Source organism: Mesoplodon densirostris, chromosome 14 (genome assembly GCF_025265405.1).
Source record: "Mesoplodon densirostris isolate mMesDen1 chromosome 14, mMesDen1 primary haplotype, whole genome shotgun sequence".
Classification (NCBI taxonomy): Eukaryota; Metazoa; Chordata; class Mammalia; order Artiodactyla; family Ziphiidae; genus Mesoplodon; species Mesoplodon densirostris.
Genome location: NC_082674.1, coordinates 53,267,766 through 53,290,229, shown reverse-complemented (window position 1 = coordinate 53,290,229; position 22,464 = coordinate 53,267,766). Strand labels below are relative to the sequence as shown.

General features: G+C 36.6%; 1 protein-coding gene across 4 annotated transcripts in view; it reads right to left on the bottom strand.

Moving 5' to 3' along the window:
- EHBP1 (EH domain binding protein 1) overlaps positions 1-22,464 on the bottom strand; it is a 343,930-nt gene that overhangs the window by 91,949 nt on the left and 229,517 nt on the right. For 3 of the 4 annotated variants that reach the window (XM_060117415.1, XM_060117412.1, XM_060117413.1), the window contains 3 exons: positions 14,439-14,617; positions 13,765-13,813; positions 5,413-6,315 (listed from right to left, as the gene is read on the bottom strand). In XM_060117415.1, coding sequence (XP_059973398.1) covers positions 5,413-6,315; positions 13,765-13,813; positions 14,439-14,617 — 1,131 coding nt within the window. The remainder of the gene's footprint in view (positions 1-5,412; positions 6,316-13,764; positions 13,814-14,438; positions 14,618-22,464) is intronic. The other variant, XM_060117414.1, reaches the window with a different exon arrangement.

Sequence of the window (22,464 nt, the reverse complement as noted above, 5' to 3'; positions counted from 1 at the left end):
GAATTGGCAGTCAAGACTGTTAATCCTTCTTCCACTAATAATAAGCAATGCAACATTGAACAGGTCACTTAAAACCATTACATGATATTTAAGAACTCTGAAGTCAGACAGATCCAGTTCCATTACTTGAATAAGTTGTGAGCAAGCTACTCAATCTCTTTAAGCCTCAGTTTCCTTATTTATAATATGGGGATAAAAATAGATCAACTCTCATAAAGATATTGTAAAGATTAAGTGAAAGAGAGTAATGTAGTGAGCACCAGATAAATGTTAACTATTAATATATTTTTAAAAATCTCTCAATTTCCTCATCTTTTAAATGAAGGGAGATCATCTTTAAAATCCCACTCACTGGGAAGCAGCCGCAGAGCACAGGGAGATCAGCTCGGTGCTTTGTGACCACCTAGAGGGGTGGAGTAGGGAGGGTGGGAGGGAGATGCAAGAGGGAGGAGATTGGGGATATATGTATATGTATAGCTGATTCACTTTGTTATAAAGCAGAAACTAACACACCATTGTAAAGCAATTATACTCCAATAAAGATGTTAAAAAAAAATCCCACTCACTGTAAACTTTTCAAATACTTAGAGTAGATCATCTTAAAGTTCCCACTAGCTCTAAATTCTGTGATTATACAGTCCTTTAGGGATTCCAATCAGCTACACAGACAGTGAAAAACTGCTTTGGTCTTAAGAGCACATAAACACAAAATTTTTTTCTGATTAAAATTCATATTCATCATAGAAATTTTAGAAAATATATAAAAGTAAAAAGAAGAAAAATAAAAGCATCACCCTCCTTGATTTCAAACTATATCACTATTACAAAGCAATAATATATATGCCAGTATGATACTGGCATAAAAACAGACACAAAGATCAATGGAACAGAACAGAGAGCCCAGAAACAAACCCATACATATATGGTCAATTAATTTACAACAAAGGAGTAAAAAAATATACAATGGGGAAATGGTGTTGGGCAAACTGGATAGCCACACGTAATGTAATATTATCTACCTACAAAAAAGGATTAAATCTTGCCACCTGTGACAACATAGATGGATCCTGAGGACATTATGCTAAAAGAAATGAGTCAGAGAAAGATAAATACCCTATGATCTCATTTATATGTGGAATCTAAAAAACAACCCCCCACCACCAAAAAAAATCCCTGAAGCCAAGTTCACAAATACAGAGAACAGATTGGTGTTTGCTGGAGGCTGGGGGTGGGCTAAATGGGTAAAGGGGTCAAAATAAGTATGTCATGGGAATATAACATACAACATGGTAAATATAGTTAATAACACTGTATTACATATTTGAAGGTTGATAAGAGAGTAGATCTCCAAAGTTCTTATCACAAGGAAAATAAAAACTTTTGCAACTATGTATGGTAACTGATACTAACTTGGCTTATTGTGGTGAACATTTTGCAATAGATACAAATATTGAATCATTATGTTGTACACCTGAAAATAATACAATACATGAATTACAACTCAATATTTTAAAAAGAAATATTTTTTTAAAAATTAGCAATCCCAGCACCCAGGGATAATCATTGTGGAATCATGATTTTTTCCACTTAATAGTCTAAATATTATAAGCATTTTCTCATATCCTTAAATATTTATTTGAAAACATGATTTTAAACTGTCTACCTAGCATTCTATTAATATGAACATATCATACTTTTTTTTTTTTTTTTTTTTTTTTTTTTGTGGTGCACGGGCCTCTCACTCTTGTGGCCTCTCCCGTTGCGGAGCACAGGTTCCGGATGCACAGGCTCAGCGGCCATGGCTCACGGGCCCAGCTGCTCCGCGGCATGTGGGATCCTCCCAGATCGGGGCACGAAGCAGTGTCCCCTGCATCGGCAGGCAGACTCGCAACCACTGCGCCACCAGGGAAGCCCTGAACATATCATACTTTAACTTGTCTTATATTATTGGATATTTAGGCTGTTTATAATTTTTTACTATCATAAATAATGCTTTTGTGAGCATCTTTATATGTAAATTCTTGTATACAGTTCTGATTATCTCCTTAGGAAAAATTCCTGCAGAATCTAATGAGGTAAACATTGTTAAGAGACTTAATGTAATTGTTGATTATTTTACATCTGGGCTATAATTATTTTTAGTGCTGTTATGGCCAAAACCAAAGAGATACTGTGAGCATAAAGTTCAGGGGCACAGACTTTGAAGTCAGACAAGGTTGGTTTTGAATTCAAACTTTTAACGTTTATTATATGACCTTAAGGCAACTCTGTAGATCTTGGTTCTCCCATATATATATAATAGGCACCAACCACTCACCTCATGGGTTGTAAAGTCTGAGATATGTGTAAGACATATAATGGTCATCACATGTACCAGCCACTCAAATGGGCAAGATTATGATTTGTTATGTCTATACAGCCACATTAAATTATCAAATTTCCTCTAATCAAATGCTATTAATTATTAGACTCACTATTATTTTATGAGTTTCTAACGAAGAACACTGTCAGTTAAACTCTAACATATTATTATAAGTAACATCTTGATTTCAGAGAAGTTAAAATGTAAAAAATGTATGTCTTAGAATCAATAAAATACAGTATACAAAAGAAAAACAGATTTTTAACTGTCCAAAATTTAGCTACGATAAAAAACTTATCAAGTATTAACACCTATACTACAATTTTCGGTACCAGGAAATGAACACTTTTGCCAAAATTTTTTAAAATTTACCCTAAGCAAAATTCTAACCAGTAAACCAATTGCCAACAAATAAACATATATGGAGTTGTAAACAGATGCTGTTTCTATCATCCTGTGGATTTACTGTACGTCACTTAAATCACCCGAACAGAATCACAGCATGACAGAGTTTTAGAGCTTAAAGGGCTCTCAGAGATTATTTCATTTAACATACTTAGAAAATAAGATTTAAAGAATTTAAATGGCTAGTTAACATGTCACACTGGTAATTACTGGAGCCCAGATGAGAGCCAAGATGAGAATCCAGGTTTACTGAGTCCTAGTTCAGAGCATTTTTAATTTTTAAACACTAACCAATTTCCAGATTTAACTAAACACTTTAACCTTAAAAATCTGGTTTACGAGAAAAATCTGTATTGATATTCAAATTTAGGCTCACCAAATTCTGCAAATGTCATTCACTATATGTTTAATGATTATCTACTCTGTAGGGACACTATGATACTCTGAAAGTTTAGGTACTTAGAACATTTGATTTGAGACTTCTGATTAGGAGAACAGGGGCTTGCTTTGTTAGCTATTATATTTCTTTGATTCTAAGATGCACATTTTAATACCTCTGAAAACAAAACTGATGACATTTTATATCTCTGTCATATAGGTGGTAGTTAAGACATAGTCATCAGTACCTACATATGCATGTGCTTGATAATTCTGGTGGCAAGACTATAATTCCTTGATGTTTCATTTAACAACCCCTTGAGTACTATTTGAGAATGCAACAGAACTCCAGGTTATTGTCTGAAAGTCTTTTGTTAGGACCTACCAGAAAGGTTAAGAAAGTGCTATTGGGACTTCCCTGGTGGCGCAATGGTTAAGAATCCGCCTGTCAATGCAGGGGACACAGGTTCAAGCCCTGGTCCAGGAAGATCCCACATGCCGCGTGGCAACTAAGCCATGCATCACGACTACTGAGCCTGTGAGCCACAACTACTGAGCCCACGTGCCCACAACTACTGAAGCCCACATGCCTAGAGCCCGTGCTCTGCAACGAGAAACCACCGCAATGAGAAGCCCACACACCACAATGAAGAGTAGCCCCTGCTCTCCGCAACTAGAGAAAGCCTGCATGCAGCAATGAAAACCCAACACAGCCAAAAATAATTTAAAAAAAATTAAATTAAAAGAAAGTGCCATTATCAGTGAGTATTACTGAGAAGAAAATCTGAGAGACAACTGTGAAGAAATGCTGTAATTCAGAGGTTCTCAACCTTTCTGGTCTCAGAATCCCTTTATATGCTTAAAAATTGAGGATCCCCAAAAGCTTTAGCTTATGTGGGCTACATCTATAGATATTTGTCATTTTGGAAATTAAATGGAAAAAATTTTTTTAAATATTTACTTATTCATTCCTTTAAAATAGCTATAATAAACCCATTAATGTTAACATATTCTAATAAAAATAACTACACTAAAAAACAAAACTGAGGGCTTCCCTGGTGGCGCAGTGGTTGAGAGTCTGCCTGCCGATGCAGGGGACACGGGTTCGTGCCCTGGTCTGGGAAGATCCCACATGCCACGGAGCGGCTAGGCCCATGAGCCATGGCCGCTGAGCCTGCGCATCCGGAGCCTGTGCTCCACAACGGGAGAGGCCACAACAGTGAGAGGCCCGCGTACCGTAAAAACAAACGAAACAAAACAAAACAAAACAAAAAAAACCCAAACAAAACTGAGAAGAAACGAAACTGACAGAATGAAAGTGCAAAAGGTAAATAAAGTTCTAGTATTATTATGAAAATAGTTTCAACTCTGGGGACTCTCGGAAAGAATCTTGGAGAGCCTGAGAGGTCCCCAGATCATACTTTGAGAACCACTGTTGTAACATCAGGCTTTTGATGGCACAGAGGACAATACTATGTGGAAAAACAGGTACACCGACAACTCTATATCACAAAGTGATTCCTAAGAGTTAGAGTCTAAACTCTAATTCTAAATTGATTATACCTTAACCAATTTATTTTGCTAAAAAATTCCTTTTTATGTATACATAAGAGCATTATATGATTAAAAAATCCATGCCTAAATAAGTCTAAAAGAACTCTTTCACTAGGTATAAAATAAAAATTCTATGTGATAAGAAAACCATGTATCATAATTTATTGGCAGTGTTTTTCTTTCTTTGTTGTACATAAAATAATGGTATATCTTATCACTGATGGCACCATAGATTCAATTAAATCCATGCCATATTCCCCACAGGGGAGAAATTTCAACATTACTGGGATTTTTAACCACAAATAATGATGGGACCAAAATTACCAATTGCAAATGCATCTAAAATATTTGAAGAAAATGCTGTAAATGGGAAGTATTTTAATTTGGTGTTATACATTTCCAGAATGATATGCTTACAAAATGGAATACTGAAATAGCTTTGACTTATTCTGTAAAATATTTTTATAGGTTAATAACATTTTGATTTGAAAAGTTGACATTCTTTATTCTTCAATCTTGAAATTGGGATTTATTTATAGGCTTAAAATATTATAAACTTTAAATGAAGAGCAGGTATATTTCAGGTTTTTCTAAAATGGGAAATTATACTTCACCTTTAATCATTTGTAAAGTATTCTATGAATACAAAAAGAAACAACAAAAAAGAATAACTATTTACTACATATATGTATTCATCATTCTAACTCACTTACCTGGACTGTTTTTGCAGAATGATTTGCATGATTTAAGGTGGTTCTATCAACATCTGAATCAGACTCTGTCTGCCTCAGGGAAGTACGTTTTTTCTTGGCAAGGTCTGCATCTCTATTGTACGAATATCCAAGTTTAGAAGTGGGAGATAAACTTGGTTTTTTGACAGGTGATTCAGGATCTGATCTGCGTTCTAAGGGTCTGGAATTCTCTAATTTTTCTTGCTCCAAATTACTACTGATGTCTAGATTCTGAAGCTTTTGCTCATCAGTCTCCTCACAAATAAAGGGTGGAGACACATCCTTCTTCTTATCACTATTGTATAAGTCACTTAATTCTAAAGTCTCAGTTTTCAATAGTCTCTTCTTGCCTAACAAAACTTGTGCATGGTTTGAATCTGTACTGTAACATATTCCAGGGTCATCGGATCCTGAAGTCCTTCCAGAGCTCTGCTGGGACTTTTGGGGTTCTGTGTCACTTTTAGTCCTGCGACAGTAAGGGGAGGCTGTGCTTGGACTGAGATGATCATCAGGAGTCTGGTGTTCACTTTCTGACTCTCCAACCCCACTATCATTTACAAATACAGAGTCGTCCTGGGATAAGAAGTCTACTGCTCCGCTGGTAGGCTGCTGCAGTTGAGGCTCCCGTTTCAGGTCACTAAGCTCTGCATAGAATTTTTCCTGATCAACAGAACTATTTGTATCTGTTTCATAGTTTCCAACTTTATATGTGCTTTTACTGCTGTTTTCTTCTATTTGAACAACATTTAATTCTTGCCCACTGAAATGTGCCCTAATTTGATAGAGATAGGTCATAACAGTCAGTTTGTCAGGAATTGCTAATAAAACCATATCAGAAGGTTCCAATAACCGGGAAATTCCTATGCTGGCAAATCCATCATATGCCTTCAGAGGAAAGAAAAACAGAAGATATATTGAAGAGTTCAGACAATCCATAAATTTTAATTTTTTTAAAGAAACTTAAAACATCATCACATTTTAAAAACAGCAAAAACAGCAAAATAACAGATGTTAACTAGACTTACTGTGGTGAGCATTTCACAACGTATACAAATATCAAATCATTATGTTGTACACTTGAGACTGAGGTACTTATATGGCAATTACACCTCAAAAAAGAGTTAAAAATAAAACACAATTCAGTTACCATTTTAAAAAAACAAGCAAAATTTTAATGGTTTTTTGTTGCTATTGGAGGGTACATTATGTTACTGACATTATGCCACATGAACAGAACAACATTCCAAGTTGGAAATTTGTAAAAGTTTTGTAGATCCAAGAGTAAAACATTTTTATTAGTTAATAACAATTGAAATGTTCTTCTCCAATAAAGAAAACAAGCAGAAATGAGAGTTAAAACAAACAAACAAAAAAACTTAGAATTGACTTTTGTGTTAAAGAACTAGGGTATAAAGAAATAATAATTCATCTGGAGCTTTATTATTCCTATTATAACCCCTCTTTTCAGTGGTCATGTAATTGCAGTGATTTGTGAAGATAAAGTACAGGTAGATATCCCAAAAGAACTAACTCCTAGATTGCCTGGTATAAAATATAAGTAAGTGCTACTTAAGTCTAGAAACACAGAGACATTTTTAAAACGCCCAATTAAGATTGATTTTCATAATGAGAAGAGTGACTTCATTTTCACTTCATCCATTTTGGAAAGAAGGAAATGTTTTGAGTAGTACAACCGAGTTTAGAATGTGAGGCTGCATTGTATTACTTTTGTTAGCCTTTAAATGACTGTGGCACATCAGGTTTTTCTAGTTTTGAAGAATCAAAGCTGTTTCTCAATTTACAATTAATTATTACTATCCTGAACTAACCCTTGAAAACAGCATTGTGTTGCTAGGAAGCATTAAAAATATGGCTAAACATTTAGATATACTCTTGGAAAAACTAAGGACCCTCTAATTATATTCTTGCTTTGGGATATAAAATGTCTTGTCTTTGTAACAACCCAGATATAGGATCATAACTCAAAGTTTTTCTAAAAATAAAGTTTAGGAAATTATGTAACAATTCAGAAGGAATCAGTCTTTTGCATATACATGTTACAGTGCATTTCTACCTTTGAATTTAATCCTTGTATTCTTCCTGTAGTTTAATAAATGTTATGGAATAAGAAAGAAAATGAAAAATAAATTGTGATATTAAAACCTCTTCAATTTTCACAGCACTATGCTTTATGGTATAGGTACCTCAAAATATTTACTTGAGAAATGGCTCAGTTGGTGTGCATGTTTGGGCCTGTTTGTTATTTTACATGTTTTAGGAAAATTAAAGTCATTTTCTTCCTCATGAGTCCTGACAACTTGATTGACAGACATCAATTGTAGACCATCAGGAAAAGCACCACAGGCAGTATTCTAAACATTTCCCAATTATCTAAAACACTGACATATTGGTTGAGATCAGATGTCACAGGTAAATACCATTTTTATTCAGCACTTTTTACAGACCTGGGAAAATGATTAGCTTACTTGTGGGGAATCTCCTGCTGGTGTTTTGTTTCATGTAGCAATTCATTTTATGCACACTAATTGCACTAAAAGAAATTTTAAAACAAACCAGATTTCTTGTAAGGGAAGTCAAGACTTTATAAAGGGATTTTCCCATAGGTTAACCTCTTCTGCAATAGTCAATCACCTACTGTCTTTTTAGCTGTGTGTGGAGAAAAAAGAGGTCTTTAAAAGAAAATAGTCTTATTCATTGCTAGATGTTATTTAATTGGTAAGGAGTCACTGCCAGTTATGTTATGCATCTGCATGGAACTTAAGACACAGGCATTGTTTCTTGTACTGTTTTAAGTCCAATTAAGGGCAGATGGGGTTACCCAGAAGAACTGTGTAAAGCCGGAAATAAGTCTGTAGGTAGCAAATGATACTCAATGTAGATATCAGGTAAGAAGTTGTGGGACTTCCCTGGTGGTCCAGTGGTTAACACTCCATGCTCCCAATGCAGGGGGCCTAGGTTTGGTCTCTGGTCAGGGAACTAGATTCTGCATGCCGCAACTAAAGATCCCGCGTGCCTCAATTAAGACCCGGAACAGCCAAATAAATAAATATTAAAAAAAAAAAAAGAAGTTGCAAAGTGATGAAAAGGAAAGCATAACAACAATTATGTATTGACTTGTGCAATGAATGGGATCATCTAAATTAAAATCCTTTCAAAAAGCTATAATTGGGACTTCCTTGGTGGCACAGCAGTTAAGAATCCACCTGCCAATGCAGGGGACACGAGTTCGAGCCCTAGTCCGGGAAGATCCCACATGCCGCAGAGTAACTAAGACCATGCGCCACAACTACTGAGCCTGCACTCTAGAGCCCGTGAGCCACAACTACTGAAGCCTGTGTGCCTAGAGCCCAGGCTCTGCAACAAGAGAAGCCACCACAATGAGAAGTCCGTGCACCACAACGAAGAGTAGTCCCTGCTGGCCACTACTAGAGAAGGCCCGCATGCACCAACGAAGACCCAACACAGCCAGAAATAAATAAATAACTTTATTTTTTAAAAAAAAGCTATAATCATCTGCCCTTTAAGATTTAATTGAGAAAAAATTTTAATGAGATTTATTTCTCTTTGTAATAATATGTAAATCCAAGGTATGTTCATCATTATTAAATTTCTGAAGAAAATGATGTAAAGAAGTATAACTTAAGCCCTAATGAGATTCCTCATACTCTTTAAAAATATATAGCCAGGTAAAATAAAAAATGTTTGCTTTTCAAAATTTTAAACAGTAACTTGAAAGCTTCACTTTATAAAAAATAATAATGGTTTATTTTATAATGCTCTTATCTGCATTTAAATTTGCTTATTCAAATGCAAGAAAATGCAGGTAAAGAACTGTCATATCTAAAGATACAGTTGTCTCTTGGTATCCATGGGGGACTGATTCCAACACCCCTTGCAGATATCAAATCTGGGGATGCTCAAGTCCCTTATGTAAAATGGTGGAATATAGCCAGCCCTCTGTATCTGTGGGTTCCACATCCATGGATACAGAGGCCCAACTGTATAATTTAATTGACAAAAAATAAGGCATTTTGCTTTGACAGACACAGGCTCTTCAAAATCATACAAGAAATAATTCAAGAGAATGACTTATTTTGAAGCATGATTTCTATAAAGAAAATTATACTGATTTTTAAAGATTACCTTTTTAAATAGCATATTTCAATTAAAATATCTGACTGCTTTTAAATGTTTTTCTCTGGGGCCAGCATCATGCATTTGCAAAGAAACAAGAATTCTTTCATGGAAATATAAATTATTGGTTTTAGAGAGCAATAAAAGTAAAAAAAAAGTTGATTTAAATTCTCATCTGTTAATTGAACTTCTATCAAGGTTCCCTTTATAGTCTTTTTCTCACTGGTGGTTTTAACTATTTAAAGTAAATTAAAAACTTTAGCCTAGACTAGAAGTTATTAATCACTTTGGCCCATGAATTCTTTTGGCAACGAACCCCTTCTCAGAATAATGTTTTGATGTGTACAAAATACATATGATTACTCTTTTGACCAAATTCAGCACCCATTTTTTTTTTTTTTTTTTGGTGGTACGCGGGCCTCTCACTGTTGTGGCCCCCCCCGCCACGGAGCACAGGCTCCGGACACGCAGGCCCAGCGGCCATGGCCCACGGGCCCAGCTGCTCCGCGGCATGCGGGACCCTCCCGGACCGGGGCACGAACCCGTGTCCCCTGCATCGGCAGGCAGACTCCCAACCACCGCGCCACCAGGGAAGCCCCAGCACCCATTTTTTATAAAAACTCTCCAGAAAGTGCGCATAGAGGGAACCTACCTCAACATAATAAAGGGCATATATGACAAACCTACACCTAACATCATACTCAATGGTGAAAAGCTGAAAGCATGTCCTCTAAGATCAGGAACAAGACAAGGAGGTCCACTCTAGCCACTTTTATTCAACATAGTTTTGGAAGTCCTAGCTACGGCAATCACAGAAGAAATAAGGAATCCAAATTGGAAAAGAAGAAGTTAAACTGTCACTGTTTGCAGATGACATGATACTATACACAGGAGATCCTAAAGATGCTACCAGAAAACTACTAGAGCTCATCAATGAATGTGTAAAGTTGCAGGTTACAAAATTAATACACAGAAATCTGTTGCATTTCTATACACTAACAACAAAAGATCAGAAAGAGAAATTCAAGAAACAATCCCATTTACCATCCCATCAAAAAGAATAAATTACCTAGGAATAAACCTACCTAAGGAGACAAGAGACCTGTACTCTGAAAACTGTAAGACGCTGATGAAAGAAATCGAAGAAGACACTAACAGATGGAAATATATACCATGTTCATGGATTGGAAGAATCAATATTGTCAAAATGACTATACTACCCAAGGCAATCTACAGATTCAATGCAATCCTTAACAAATTACCAATGGCATTTTTCACAGAACTAGAACAAAAAATCTTAAACTTTGTAAGGAGACACAGAAGACCCCCAAATAGCCAAAGCAACATTGAGAAAGAAAAACGGAGCTGGAGGAGTCAGGCTCTCTGACTCCAGACTATACTACAAAGCTACAGTCATCAAAACAGTATGGTACTGGCACAAAAACAGAAATATAGATAAGTGGAACAGGACAGAAAGCCCAGAAATAAACCCACACACCTATGGCCAACTAATCTATGACAAAGGAGGCAAGACTACACAAGGTGGAAAGACAGTCTCTTCAACAAATGGTGTTGGGAAAACTGGACAGCTACGTGTAAAAAAAATGAAATTAAATCATTCTTTAACACCATACACAAAAATAAGCTCAAAATGGATTAAAGACCTAAATGTGAGACTGGACACTATAAAGCTCCTAGAGGAAAACATAGGCAGAACACTCTCTAACATAAATTGCATCAATATCTTTTTCGATCTGTCTCCCAGAATAATGGAAATAAAAACAAAAATAGACAAATGGGACCTAATGAAACTCAAAAGCTTTTGCACAGCAAAGGATACCATAAACAAAACGAAAAGACAACCCACAGATTAGGAGAAAATATTTGCAAATGATGTGACCGACAAGTCTCCAAAATTTAAAAATAGCCCATGAGGCTTCATATTATCAAAACAAACAACCCAATCAAAAAATGGGCAGAAGACCTAAATAGCCATTTCACCAAAGAAGACATACAGATGGCCCAGAGGCACATGAAAAGATGTTCAACATTGCTAATTATTAGAGAAATGCAAATCAAAACTACAATGAGATATCACCTCACACCAGTCAAAATGGCCATCATCAAAAAATCCACAAATGATAAAATCTGGAGAGGTTGTGGAGAGAAGGGAACCCTCCTACACTGCTGGTGGGAATGTAAATTGGTACAGCCACTATGGAGAACAGTATGGAAGTTCCTTAAAAAACTAAAAATAGAGCTACCATATGACTCTGCAATCCCACTCCTGGGCATATATCCAGGGAAAAACATGGTCCGAAAGAATACATGCACCCCAGTGTTCATTGTAGCACTGTTTACAATAGCTGAGACATGGAAGCAACCTTTTTCCATTCCATTGACAGAGGAATGGATAAAGATGTGGTATATATATATAATGGAATATTACTGAGCCATTAAAAAGAATGAAATAATGCCATTTGCAGCAACATGGATGGACCTAGGATTGTCATACTGAGTGAAGTAAGTCAGACAGAGAAAGAGAAATATCATATGATATCCCTTATATGGGAATCTAAAAAGAAATGATACAAATGAACTTATTTACAAAACGGAAACAGACTCACAGACTTAGACAATGAATTTATGGTTACCAGGGGGGAAGGATGAGGGGAAGGGATAGTTAGGGAGTTGGGGACCAACATGTACACACTGCTATATTTAAAATGGATAACCAACAAGGACCTATTGTATAGCACAGGGAACTCTGCTCAATGTTATGTGGCAGCCTGGATGGGAGGGGAGTTTGGGGAGAATGGATACATGTATATGTATGGTTGAGCCCCTTTGCTGTGCACCTGAAACTATCACAACATTGTTAATTGGCTATACTCCAATATAAAATAAAAAGTTAAAAAAATACATATGATTACAAAAGAAACCAATTATTGAAAAATAAGTATTTGAAAATATTAGGAAATTGGAATTTGAGAACCAATAAATGTGCTTTTTATGGATGTACAAACTGCTATAATTATGAAGAAGTGATGAGCTTAAAAGGTAGTTGTAGATATTTGCAACTGTAAAGTGATATGAAAATATCTGAAATTCTAAAGGTGAAAAAGTCTCAGGCATGGCTAATACTACAGTGGTTTGTTGTTTAAATTCATAATTGAAGAAAATGCTAAATTTCAGTTAAAGAAATGAGAAAATAAATTTTTTTTTTCCCTAGCCATGATCATGGATCCCCTGAATTCTATCCATAGCTCCCAGGTTAAGAACTCTTGCTCTAAGACAACACTTTTCAGTTGAAGAATTCAATTCAGCAGGAAAAAAAGCATTAAATGAGTACCTGCTGTATGCTGAGATAGATGCTTCCTCCTTTTTTATGTTGTGGTGCACACAGAAAATTGTAATATTGTGCTGCATTTTGGGGTACATAGTTAAGTCAGCCTGCAGCCACAGTCAGCTGGCCCAGAGGGCTCTAGCAACTCAGGCCTGTGCAGCTACCCTGAGGGCTGAAAGGATCAGTATCTTCCCCACACCAATTGGGAAGCTCTGATCTCAGTACATTAATTAATTATGTGGAAAAAAACTGCACAGTTTACCAGAAAAAGGGGGAAAAAAGTGGGAAAATAAAATAAAATAAAAAAGAACCAATGTTCGTATCTTTTTGCCTCTGGGAATATATGCATTCTTTTTTGCATACCCATCAGGCTCCTGCTTTCATCCCCTCCCAACAGGTTTTTCTAAACTCATGGCACAACATTTTGGGTTGCACTTTTTAAAAGCTAAGTCTTGCTAAGAGCTAAATAAAAGCAACATGCTTTAACAAACATTTAACAGTTAATGAAGTTCATACATATTATTATAATCTGATGCCAGTCTGGCACTTGTGATTTTTAAAGGCCATGACAAACTAGAGTAAACCATGCATCCTACTGAAACTGCAGGAAACAGACTACCTTCTGTGAGCTATAGTTAGGACCTCACAAAACAACCTCACTTTCCCCAAATTAATAAAAGCCTGCGGAGAAGCCAAAATTGACAGGAAACAGACTACCTTCTGTGAGCTACAGTTAGGACCTCACAAAACAACCTCACTTTCCCCAAATTAATAAATGCCTGCAGAGAAGCCAAAATTGACACTATGTATTTTTTTTCTTTGGCAATTCTTACCTTTTTGTTGTTCTCTTTAATGTCTTGAGGATTCAGAGACTTGTAGTCACTGAGGGAGAAAATGGCACAGTAGGTACATACAGCAATTGATAAAAACAGCTGTTTTTAAAACAAACCGAATCTTAAAATTTGACATTCAATAATACCAAAGAGTAACTAGCAATTTCACAGCAATTCTATCAACAAAACTAATAGTGTGGAAAATTAAGGAAATAAATAAATAAATAAAAACCAGTGATTACAAGTTCCAATGCCTGAAGCTTTCCATCTAAAAGAGAAGTTAAGGTAGGGGACCAGAGACTAGCCTGGACAACCAAATTCACCAAAAGGTAACCCCTTGTTGTCAATGTATAAAGAGCTACAGGCTTATCTGTCTCATCTCATTTTAACACTAACACAATTTTCATAATAATTTGAAGTCAGTTTTTTTGTATGAGATTAAGGAAAAAAATATGCTCTTTTAAAACAGAAAAGATTGTTTTTAGGCATGAAGAAGGAACTACTTTTCTTTCTGGGATATATTTCTTCTCCCAAAAAGCAAGAGTATGGGTGATTTAAAAAAATAATCAAGTATTTCAGGACATGTGCTAAGAAATTATTTTATGGTTTGTTTCTTTTTTTTTAACTTTATTATTTACAGAATATTTATAGGAATGGAAAGTATTTCTACTTACATTAAATCTGGTCTAAAGTGGTGTAATATTGCACAAAAAGATAAACCATTTCTCCACGATGTAGTAAAATTGGTGATTTTCACTCCCCGGTAATTTTTTGTAACTTCTTTGCACCATACAAGCAACGACTGACTAGCATTTGGCTTTCGTCCCAAAACAGGACTTGGTATAGGACTCGGCTAGAAAAAATGAAAAGAGGAAAACATTAAAATAATTTAATGGAAGATGAAAATTAACATTAATTGACCTAACTGGATCACTTGAACACTTTGATGTCAGTTTAGGTACTTCAAAACTGTCACTTCAAGACAACTGTAACCTCTAAGAAAGGAGACATGAATCTTAAGTTATTATCTTCTGTTTTAGCCTATGGCGTTTGCTTGACAAAGATATACATATGCAAGATTTTAATGTTATACATAAGAACAGGCCAAGAGCTACATTAATGGAAGCATTAAAGTATTTAAATACTTAAGGCTGAATATCTATATAACTCTCATATACTAAAAAAATCCTCCCCAAATGCAATCATGTACAAATACAGTTTCTTTTTGAGTATATTAAAAAGAATGTATATTGAAGTCTAACTGTAGCACAAATTGTTAGTAGTGGAGAGGTCAAAATAATAGTTTTAAAAAATACAGTAATTGGGAATTCCCTGGTGGTCCAGTGGTTAGGACTTGGTGCTTTCATTGCAGGGGCCCAGGTTCATTCCCTGGTTGGGGAACTAAGATCCCGCAGGCCGTGAGGCGTGACCAAAAATATATATATACATACAGTAATCATACACATTTTAGTGCAATGATAACCATATTCAAATATACTTCTTATATAAATTTAATGCTGGCAAAACAGATTTAGTTATTAGCGACAGTCAGGTGTTGGTAGTAACAGCACACATCAGTATATAATTTGGATTTGCTACAAATATCTTCTAATTATTGATGGCTACTTTTGGATATTATTAGGTTAGCTAGGTGTGTGGGTGTAGGGGGATGTGTGTTTTAAATCTTAAGCATTTACTTGATTTTTCCTCTTGTTCATATACTTAAAACAACAATGATGACAACAAAACAAAGACTCATAATAAGATTTTTATCCTAAACTTTTGTTATTCTTAAAACCATATCATTTTCTTTTACCGAATAACAATCACATTTTGTGATGGTAACTTGAGGTTGACATAATTGAAAACTATAAAAAAAACTACTAAAAGTTTCTAGACTTTAAATATTGCTACCAATTAAGAGTGCTGGCTATAGACATAAATAGAAGCCCTCTAAAATAAGGTGAAAAGAGAAAAATTATTTACCCCTAATATCATTTGAGTTTAACAAGCAAACCATTCTTGCCACACAGCTTACTTAAGAAAGACCAATGGGGCCTCCCTGGTGGCGCAAGTGGTTGAGAGTCCGCCTGCCGATGCAGGGGATACGGGTTCGTGCCCCGGTCTGGGAGGATCCCATATGCCGCGGAGCGGCTGGGCCCTTGAGCCATGGCCACTGAGCCTGCGCGTCCGGAGCCTGTGCGTCCGGAGCCTGTGCTCCACAACGGGGGAGGCCACAACAGTGAGAGGCCCGCATACCGCAAAAAAAAAAAAAAAAAAAAAAGAAAGACCAATGATGCCCCCATTTGACAAAAGGATGTTAGTGTCAAACAATTTAAATCAACCCCACAAAATTATGATTTATGTATTCACTGCTCCTGTGGGAAGACAAGTAAGAAACACCAAGAATGTAATTTCTTACTTTTTATTAACTGCCTGATTAACAAATTGTTATATAAACAACCATGAATCTAGCAAAGCACTGTTCTTGTCAATGCTGAAAAATTTCCAGGTCATAAAAATCAGCAAATTTGGGTTAGTTCTACTTAATATGAAGAAGTAGATAAAACTAGAATCCCCAATATAGGAGGATATTTACCTTAGAATACATGATAGCTTTTTTTTAAACATCTTTATTGGAGTATAATTGCTTTACAATGGTGTGTTAGTTTCTGCTTTATTAAAAAAGTGAATCAGTTATACATATCCACATATCCCCATATCTCTTCCCTCTTGCGTCTCTCTCCCTCCCACCCTCCCTATCCCACCCTTCCAGGTGGTCACAAAGCACTGAGCTGATCTCCCTGTGTTATGCACCTGCTTCCCACTAGCTATCTATTTTACGTTTGGTAGTGTATATATGTCCATGCCACTGTCTCACTTTGTCCCAGCTTACCCTTCCCCCTCCCCGTATCCTCAAGTTCATTCTCCAGTAGGTCTGCGTCTTTGTTCCCATCCTGCTCCTACGTTCTTCATGACCATTTTTTTTTTTGTTTTTTAGATTTAGAGTTTTAGATATATGTGTTAGCATATGGTATTTGTTTTTCTCTTTCTGACTTACTTCACTCTGTATGACAGACTCTAGGTCCATCCACCTCACTACAAATAAATCAATTTTGTTTCTTTTTATGGCTCAGTAATATTCCATTGTATGTATGTGCCACATCTTCTTTATCCATTCATCTGTTGATGGATACTTAGGTTGCTTCCATGTCCTGGCTATTGTAAATAGAGCTGCAATGAACATTGGGGTGCATGCGTCTTTCTGAATTATGGTTTTCTCAGGGTATATGTCCAGTAATGGGATTGCTGGGTCGTATGGTAGTTCTATTTGTAGTTTTTAAAGGAACCTCCATACTGTTCTCCATAGTGGCTGTATCAATTTACATTCCCACCAACAGTGCAAGAGGGTTCCCTTTTCTCCACACCCTCTCCAGCACTTATTTTTGTAGATTTTTTGATGATGGCCATTCTGACTGGTGTGAGGTGATACCTCATTGTAGTTTTGATTTGCATTTCTCTAATAATTAGTGATGTTGAGCATTCTTTCCTGTGTTTGTTGGCAATCTGTATGTCTTCTTTGGAGAAATGTCTATTTAGGTCTTCTGTCCATTTTTGGATTGGGTTGTTTGTTTTATTGATATTGAGCTGCATGAGCTGCTTGTAAATCTTGGAGATTAATCCTCTGTCAGTTGTTTCATTTGCAAATATTTTCTCCCATTCTGAGGGTTGACTTTTTGTCTTGTTTATGGTTTCCTTTGCTGTGCAAAAGCTTTGAAGTTTCATTAGGTCCCATTTGTTTGTTTTTGTTTTTATTTCCATTTCTCTAGGAGGTGGGTCAAAAAGGATCTTGCTGTGATTTATGTCATAGAGTCTTCTGCCTATGTTTTCCTCTAAGAGTTTGATACTGTCTGGCCTTGCATTTAGGTCTTTAATCCATTTTGAGTTTATTTTGTGTATGGTGTTAGGGAGTGTTCTAATTTCATTCTTTTACATGTAGCTGTCCAGTTTTCCCAGCACAACTTATTGAAGAGGCTGTCTTTTCTCCACTGTATATTCTTGCCTCCTTTATCAAGATAAGGTGACCATAGGTGTGTGGGTTTATCTCTGGGCTTTCTGTCCTGTTCCATTGATCTATATTTCTGTTTTTGTGCCGGTACCATACTGTCTTGATTACTGTAGTTCTGTAGTATAGTCTGAAGTCAGAGCCTGATTCCTCCAGCTCTGTTTTTCTTTCTCAAGATTGCTTTGGCTATTTGGGGTCTTTTGTGTTTCCACACAAATTGTGAAATTTTTTGTTCTAGTTCTGTGAAATGTGATAGCTCTTTTAACTATCAATCTAGCATGTATTAAAATGACACCCCCCAACCCTGCACTGTAAGGCATGTGGGACTTCCCCAGCCAGGGATGGAAACCACGCCCCCGCAGTGGAAGCATGGAGTCGTAACCACTTAACCACCGGGGAAGTCCTAAAATGAACTATTAAATATGTAAAAGTGACTTTTCATAAAGGCAATCTTCTAAATAATGGAAAATCTTTTAAAAAATGTGTTTGTGGGCTTCCCTGGTGGCACAATCATTGAGAATCCACCTGCCGATGCAGGGGATATGGGGCTCGTGCCCCGGTCCAGGAAGATCCCACATGCTGCGGAGCAGGTAGGCCCGTGAGCCATGGCCGCTGAGCCTGCGTGTCCAGAGCCTGTGCTCCGCAATGCGAGAGGCCACAACAGCGAGAGGCCCGCGTACCGCAAAAAAAAAAAAAAAAAAAAAAAAAAGTGTTTGTGACTAGTTCATTGATTCCCTGGCTCGTCCACAGAGCATTCTTCACTGCAGTTCCAGATTAAGTGAGTAGAGGGATTTGAAAGTCACAGTGAAGTCACTTTTAGGTAAAAAGGTATCTTCAAATCCCTCTAGCCAAGGATTCAATGAACTAGGCACAAACACATTTATTTAAAAGATGGCTTTTATTAAAATGTTTTTCTGTATCGAATTATACTATTAAGGCATTGATTAATTTCAAGCATGTGTAGCATGTACACAGGCCAGATAATCTGCAACTATCGTTACACCGATTAATTCTAATCGTCAATAGCATGTACATAAGTAAAGTACAAATGCCACTGTCACCATGCTATAATCTAGAGTGGCTTCCTGTACTCTAAAAATTGAGAAAAACCTACCATGTCATTGTGATTATGAATATATTCTTGTTTCTAAGAAGGCTCAACATGAAAAGGCTAGAAGAACTAAAGTAAACTTTAGATTTATCCTAACACAAAACCCTTGTATTAAAACATCTCACAGGGATGCTTACTGCACTGCCAGGAAAAAGAAGTCATATGTAATGGAAGAAAGTGATGAAATTATAAGCCCTATAAATGGTCATGTTGGTTGCAGACAAAGAAAACTGAAGTAGAGCCACTGTTTGATGAATCATCCACTTCAGAAGTGCTGAGCTTTCATCTGATATTTTGCAGAGGGTAATAAAGAAATAAATAGTTACATCATTTCAAAACCTTCAGTATATAAATGGATGAAACTGCTTGTTTCTTGCTACAGACGGCTCCTGATTTCATATGTGGCAGCTTCCTTGACTTCGCTATGTCTCAGCTTCCTCATCTATAAAATGGGGGATTGTAATGGTACTTGTCTCACAGTGCTGTTACAGTAACAAGATCTGTCTTCCTTGCCTTCCACCCATTATGCTCTTTACCACTCTCTCCCTTGATCACTTTGAACCAAACTGACTTCTTTGCTGTTCCTTGGATACCCCAGATGGGGTCCCACCTTAGTGCCTTTACACAGATTGTTCCAGTTGTACAATTAACTCCAATACAACCATCTCTATCAGGCCTATTCTGACCACCCCATCTAATAATGCAACCCATCTCTATTGCCCAATCCCAACCCAGCACTCCTGACCTTCCCTTCCCTTGCTCTGATGTTTACATAGTATTTATAATCTTCTTATGGTCCATATACTTTATTTTGGTCATTACCAAAATGTACTTATTGGTTACGTTTATTGCTTATTACCTGTCCATCCTCAGTAAATAAAAGGGCTATGAGGGCAGGGATTTTAATTTGTTTTGTTTTATCAACCTATCCCAGAACAGTTCCTGGCATATAGTAGGTACTCAGTAAATACTGTTAAATGAATAAATGCATGCAAAACATTTAGCACAAAGTACAGCACATAGTAACCATTTGGTGAATGTTAACTGCAATTATTATTACTACCACTGATACGTTATCAGCACTTGAATTCCTATTTTTGAGGGTCTTTTGGAAATTTGAATCACCATGAATTTCTTCAAGACAGTGGAAAATTTTTTTTCAAACAAAGCTTTAACTCAGCGGTCCCCAACCTTTTGGCATCAGGGACTGGTTTCCTGGAAGACAATTTCTCCACTGACAGGGTGGGGGGTAGGGGAGATGGTTCAGGAGGTAATGCGAGCGATGGGGAACAGGAGACGAAGCCTTGCTCGCTCACCCGCCACTCACCTCCTGCTGTGCAGCCCGGGTTCCTAATAGGCCACAGACCGTTATCGGTTGGGGACCCCTGCTTTAACTAGAAGATAATCTTGATACTCTATGTGCAAAATGGGGTACTTGGAATTTTTGGCAATCCTTTTTTAATGGGTTTGGTAAAAAAAAGAAACTCTGAATGACTTTGTAATTTATTGTTTTCCGAAGAAAGAAAGACACCAAAATCTTGCCGTTAAGGGTAGAACCAAATTTCAAATGTTGGAAAAACTATTTAAAAGTTCTTTCTTGTAATTTTGCAACGCCAGATGTATGAGAAAGCATCTCTACTTAACATGTTGGGAAAGTAAAGCACAGATATTACAGTTGTCTTTTTTATGCACTGAGAGAGGAAATGTCTAAAAGCCATTCTAATTATAACTTTATGATCAGAATAATCAGTCTGTTTAATTAGGTGATCCTCCCAGTTTGCTCTCAGTCAAGGCACTGTGTGGATGAAATTGCACAATCTCAGTTTAACTGAGAACTACAGTTAGATGTCAACCAACATGATTATTAAAGCAATTTAAAGTGGTGAGAGTAGAGAGGATCTAGGACTTGAGACCACAGTTTGACTTGACAGTTCTAGGCTCTAATATAGATAATATTAAAATACTATTTCTGTTAACATAGCATATTACATACAGTATTAAAGACAGTAAGGCCACCAAGTTATTCTTGCTAACAACAGCAACAGGATCTCTTTCAGGAAACCTAGTCAAATAACTTGTTACAAAGTTTCCTAAGTTTCAGTAGTTGTAAGAAATTTCAATTCCACTTTCTTCTACTCTACCCCTCTGACTACAGTTGCTTTCTCTTTGGCTGTCTCCCCTTCTTCCACTGATACAAGCATATATTCCTCTAGGTATTGCTCTAAATAGTTTTCTCTCTCCACACTTTGAATGGATTCACTCCCAGGATTCCAACTATCACTTCCATGCAGATGATTCCCAAATATACATTTATAGTTCAAACTATCTCAAGTTGACATTTCCAGCTGGCTGTCCTTCCTGCCACATAAAATTCAGACTCAATATGTCCCAAACCATAATTATACTTTTCCTTATAACCTGCTTCATTTTTATTATGTTTGCAAATGATAATGCAATTATATTGTCCCAATCATCTAGACTCTTGCTCTCAGAATCAGCTTTGAACTCTCTTCCTTCACCTATCATCCTTTACTAGTTTTTCATGGGCAATTTTGATTTTATTGTTGTAAAGTTTTTGCAATTTATCTTCTTTTGCCTAGGCTATTGCAAAATCTTCCAAATAGGTTTTCCTTCTTCCAATTCTCTTATTTGACCCATTGCCATAGCAAAAATCTTAAACTGCAGACCAAAGTCTCTAAAGACTCTCAAGAACATACAAAATGATGTCAAAATACTGAGCATTGAACATCAAAGCTTTTTCAATGTTTCTATTCTCTAGATGACTCATTATTCTCTAAAATCACTATGGTTTCCTGCCAGTTCCCAGCTCCCCCACTTCCAGTCTTTGATCTTACAGACTGTCACCCAACTTGGAATATCTTCTGTCCCAAGTACAGCTGCTACAATTCCACTCTACCTTCAAGGTTAAGTTCAGCTGTCATCTCCCACATGAACTCTCTTTCCAACTCCTAGTCAGTAGGAGCACTTTTCAATGTTCCTTTGACTCTTTATGTCTCTCTTATAACATTTTTACTACAATATATTCAATTCTTCTTTCTACAAAAAGACTAACTTTTCATTAATTCTTAAAGTATATTCTGAACACCTACTATTTCCCACATGCAATGTTAAAATCTTTACATGGATTTGCTCATTTAATTTTACAACTCCTCTGAGATAGTTGTTATTCCCAATTTCAGTTGAGGAGATTGACATTATATACCTAGAAGTGGAGGAGTTAGAATCTATACCAAGGTGTTCCCATTCCAGAGCCTGTTCTCTTAAACAACATGCATTTCACACTTTGAGATAATGTAGTTTTAGGACCTCAGTAAAACCTGTAAGTTTTTTTGAGACTAGTGATTGCTTCGGTCAACTTATCTTTTTCAGAACTTAGATCACTGCCCCAGTGTATATTAAACTAATTGATTTTTAAAAAGGCAATCTACCCACTTTAAAACCTAGGAGTAGGGGCTTCCCTGGTGGCGCGGTGGTTGAGAGTCCGCCTGCCGATGCAGGGGAC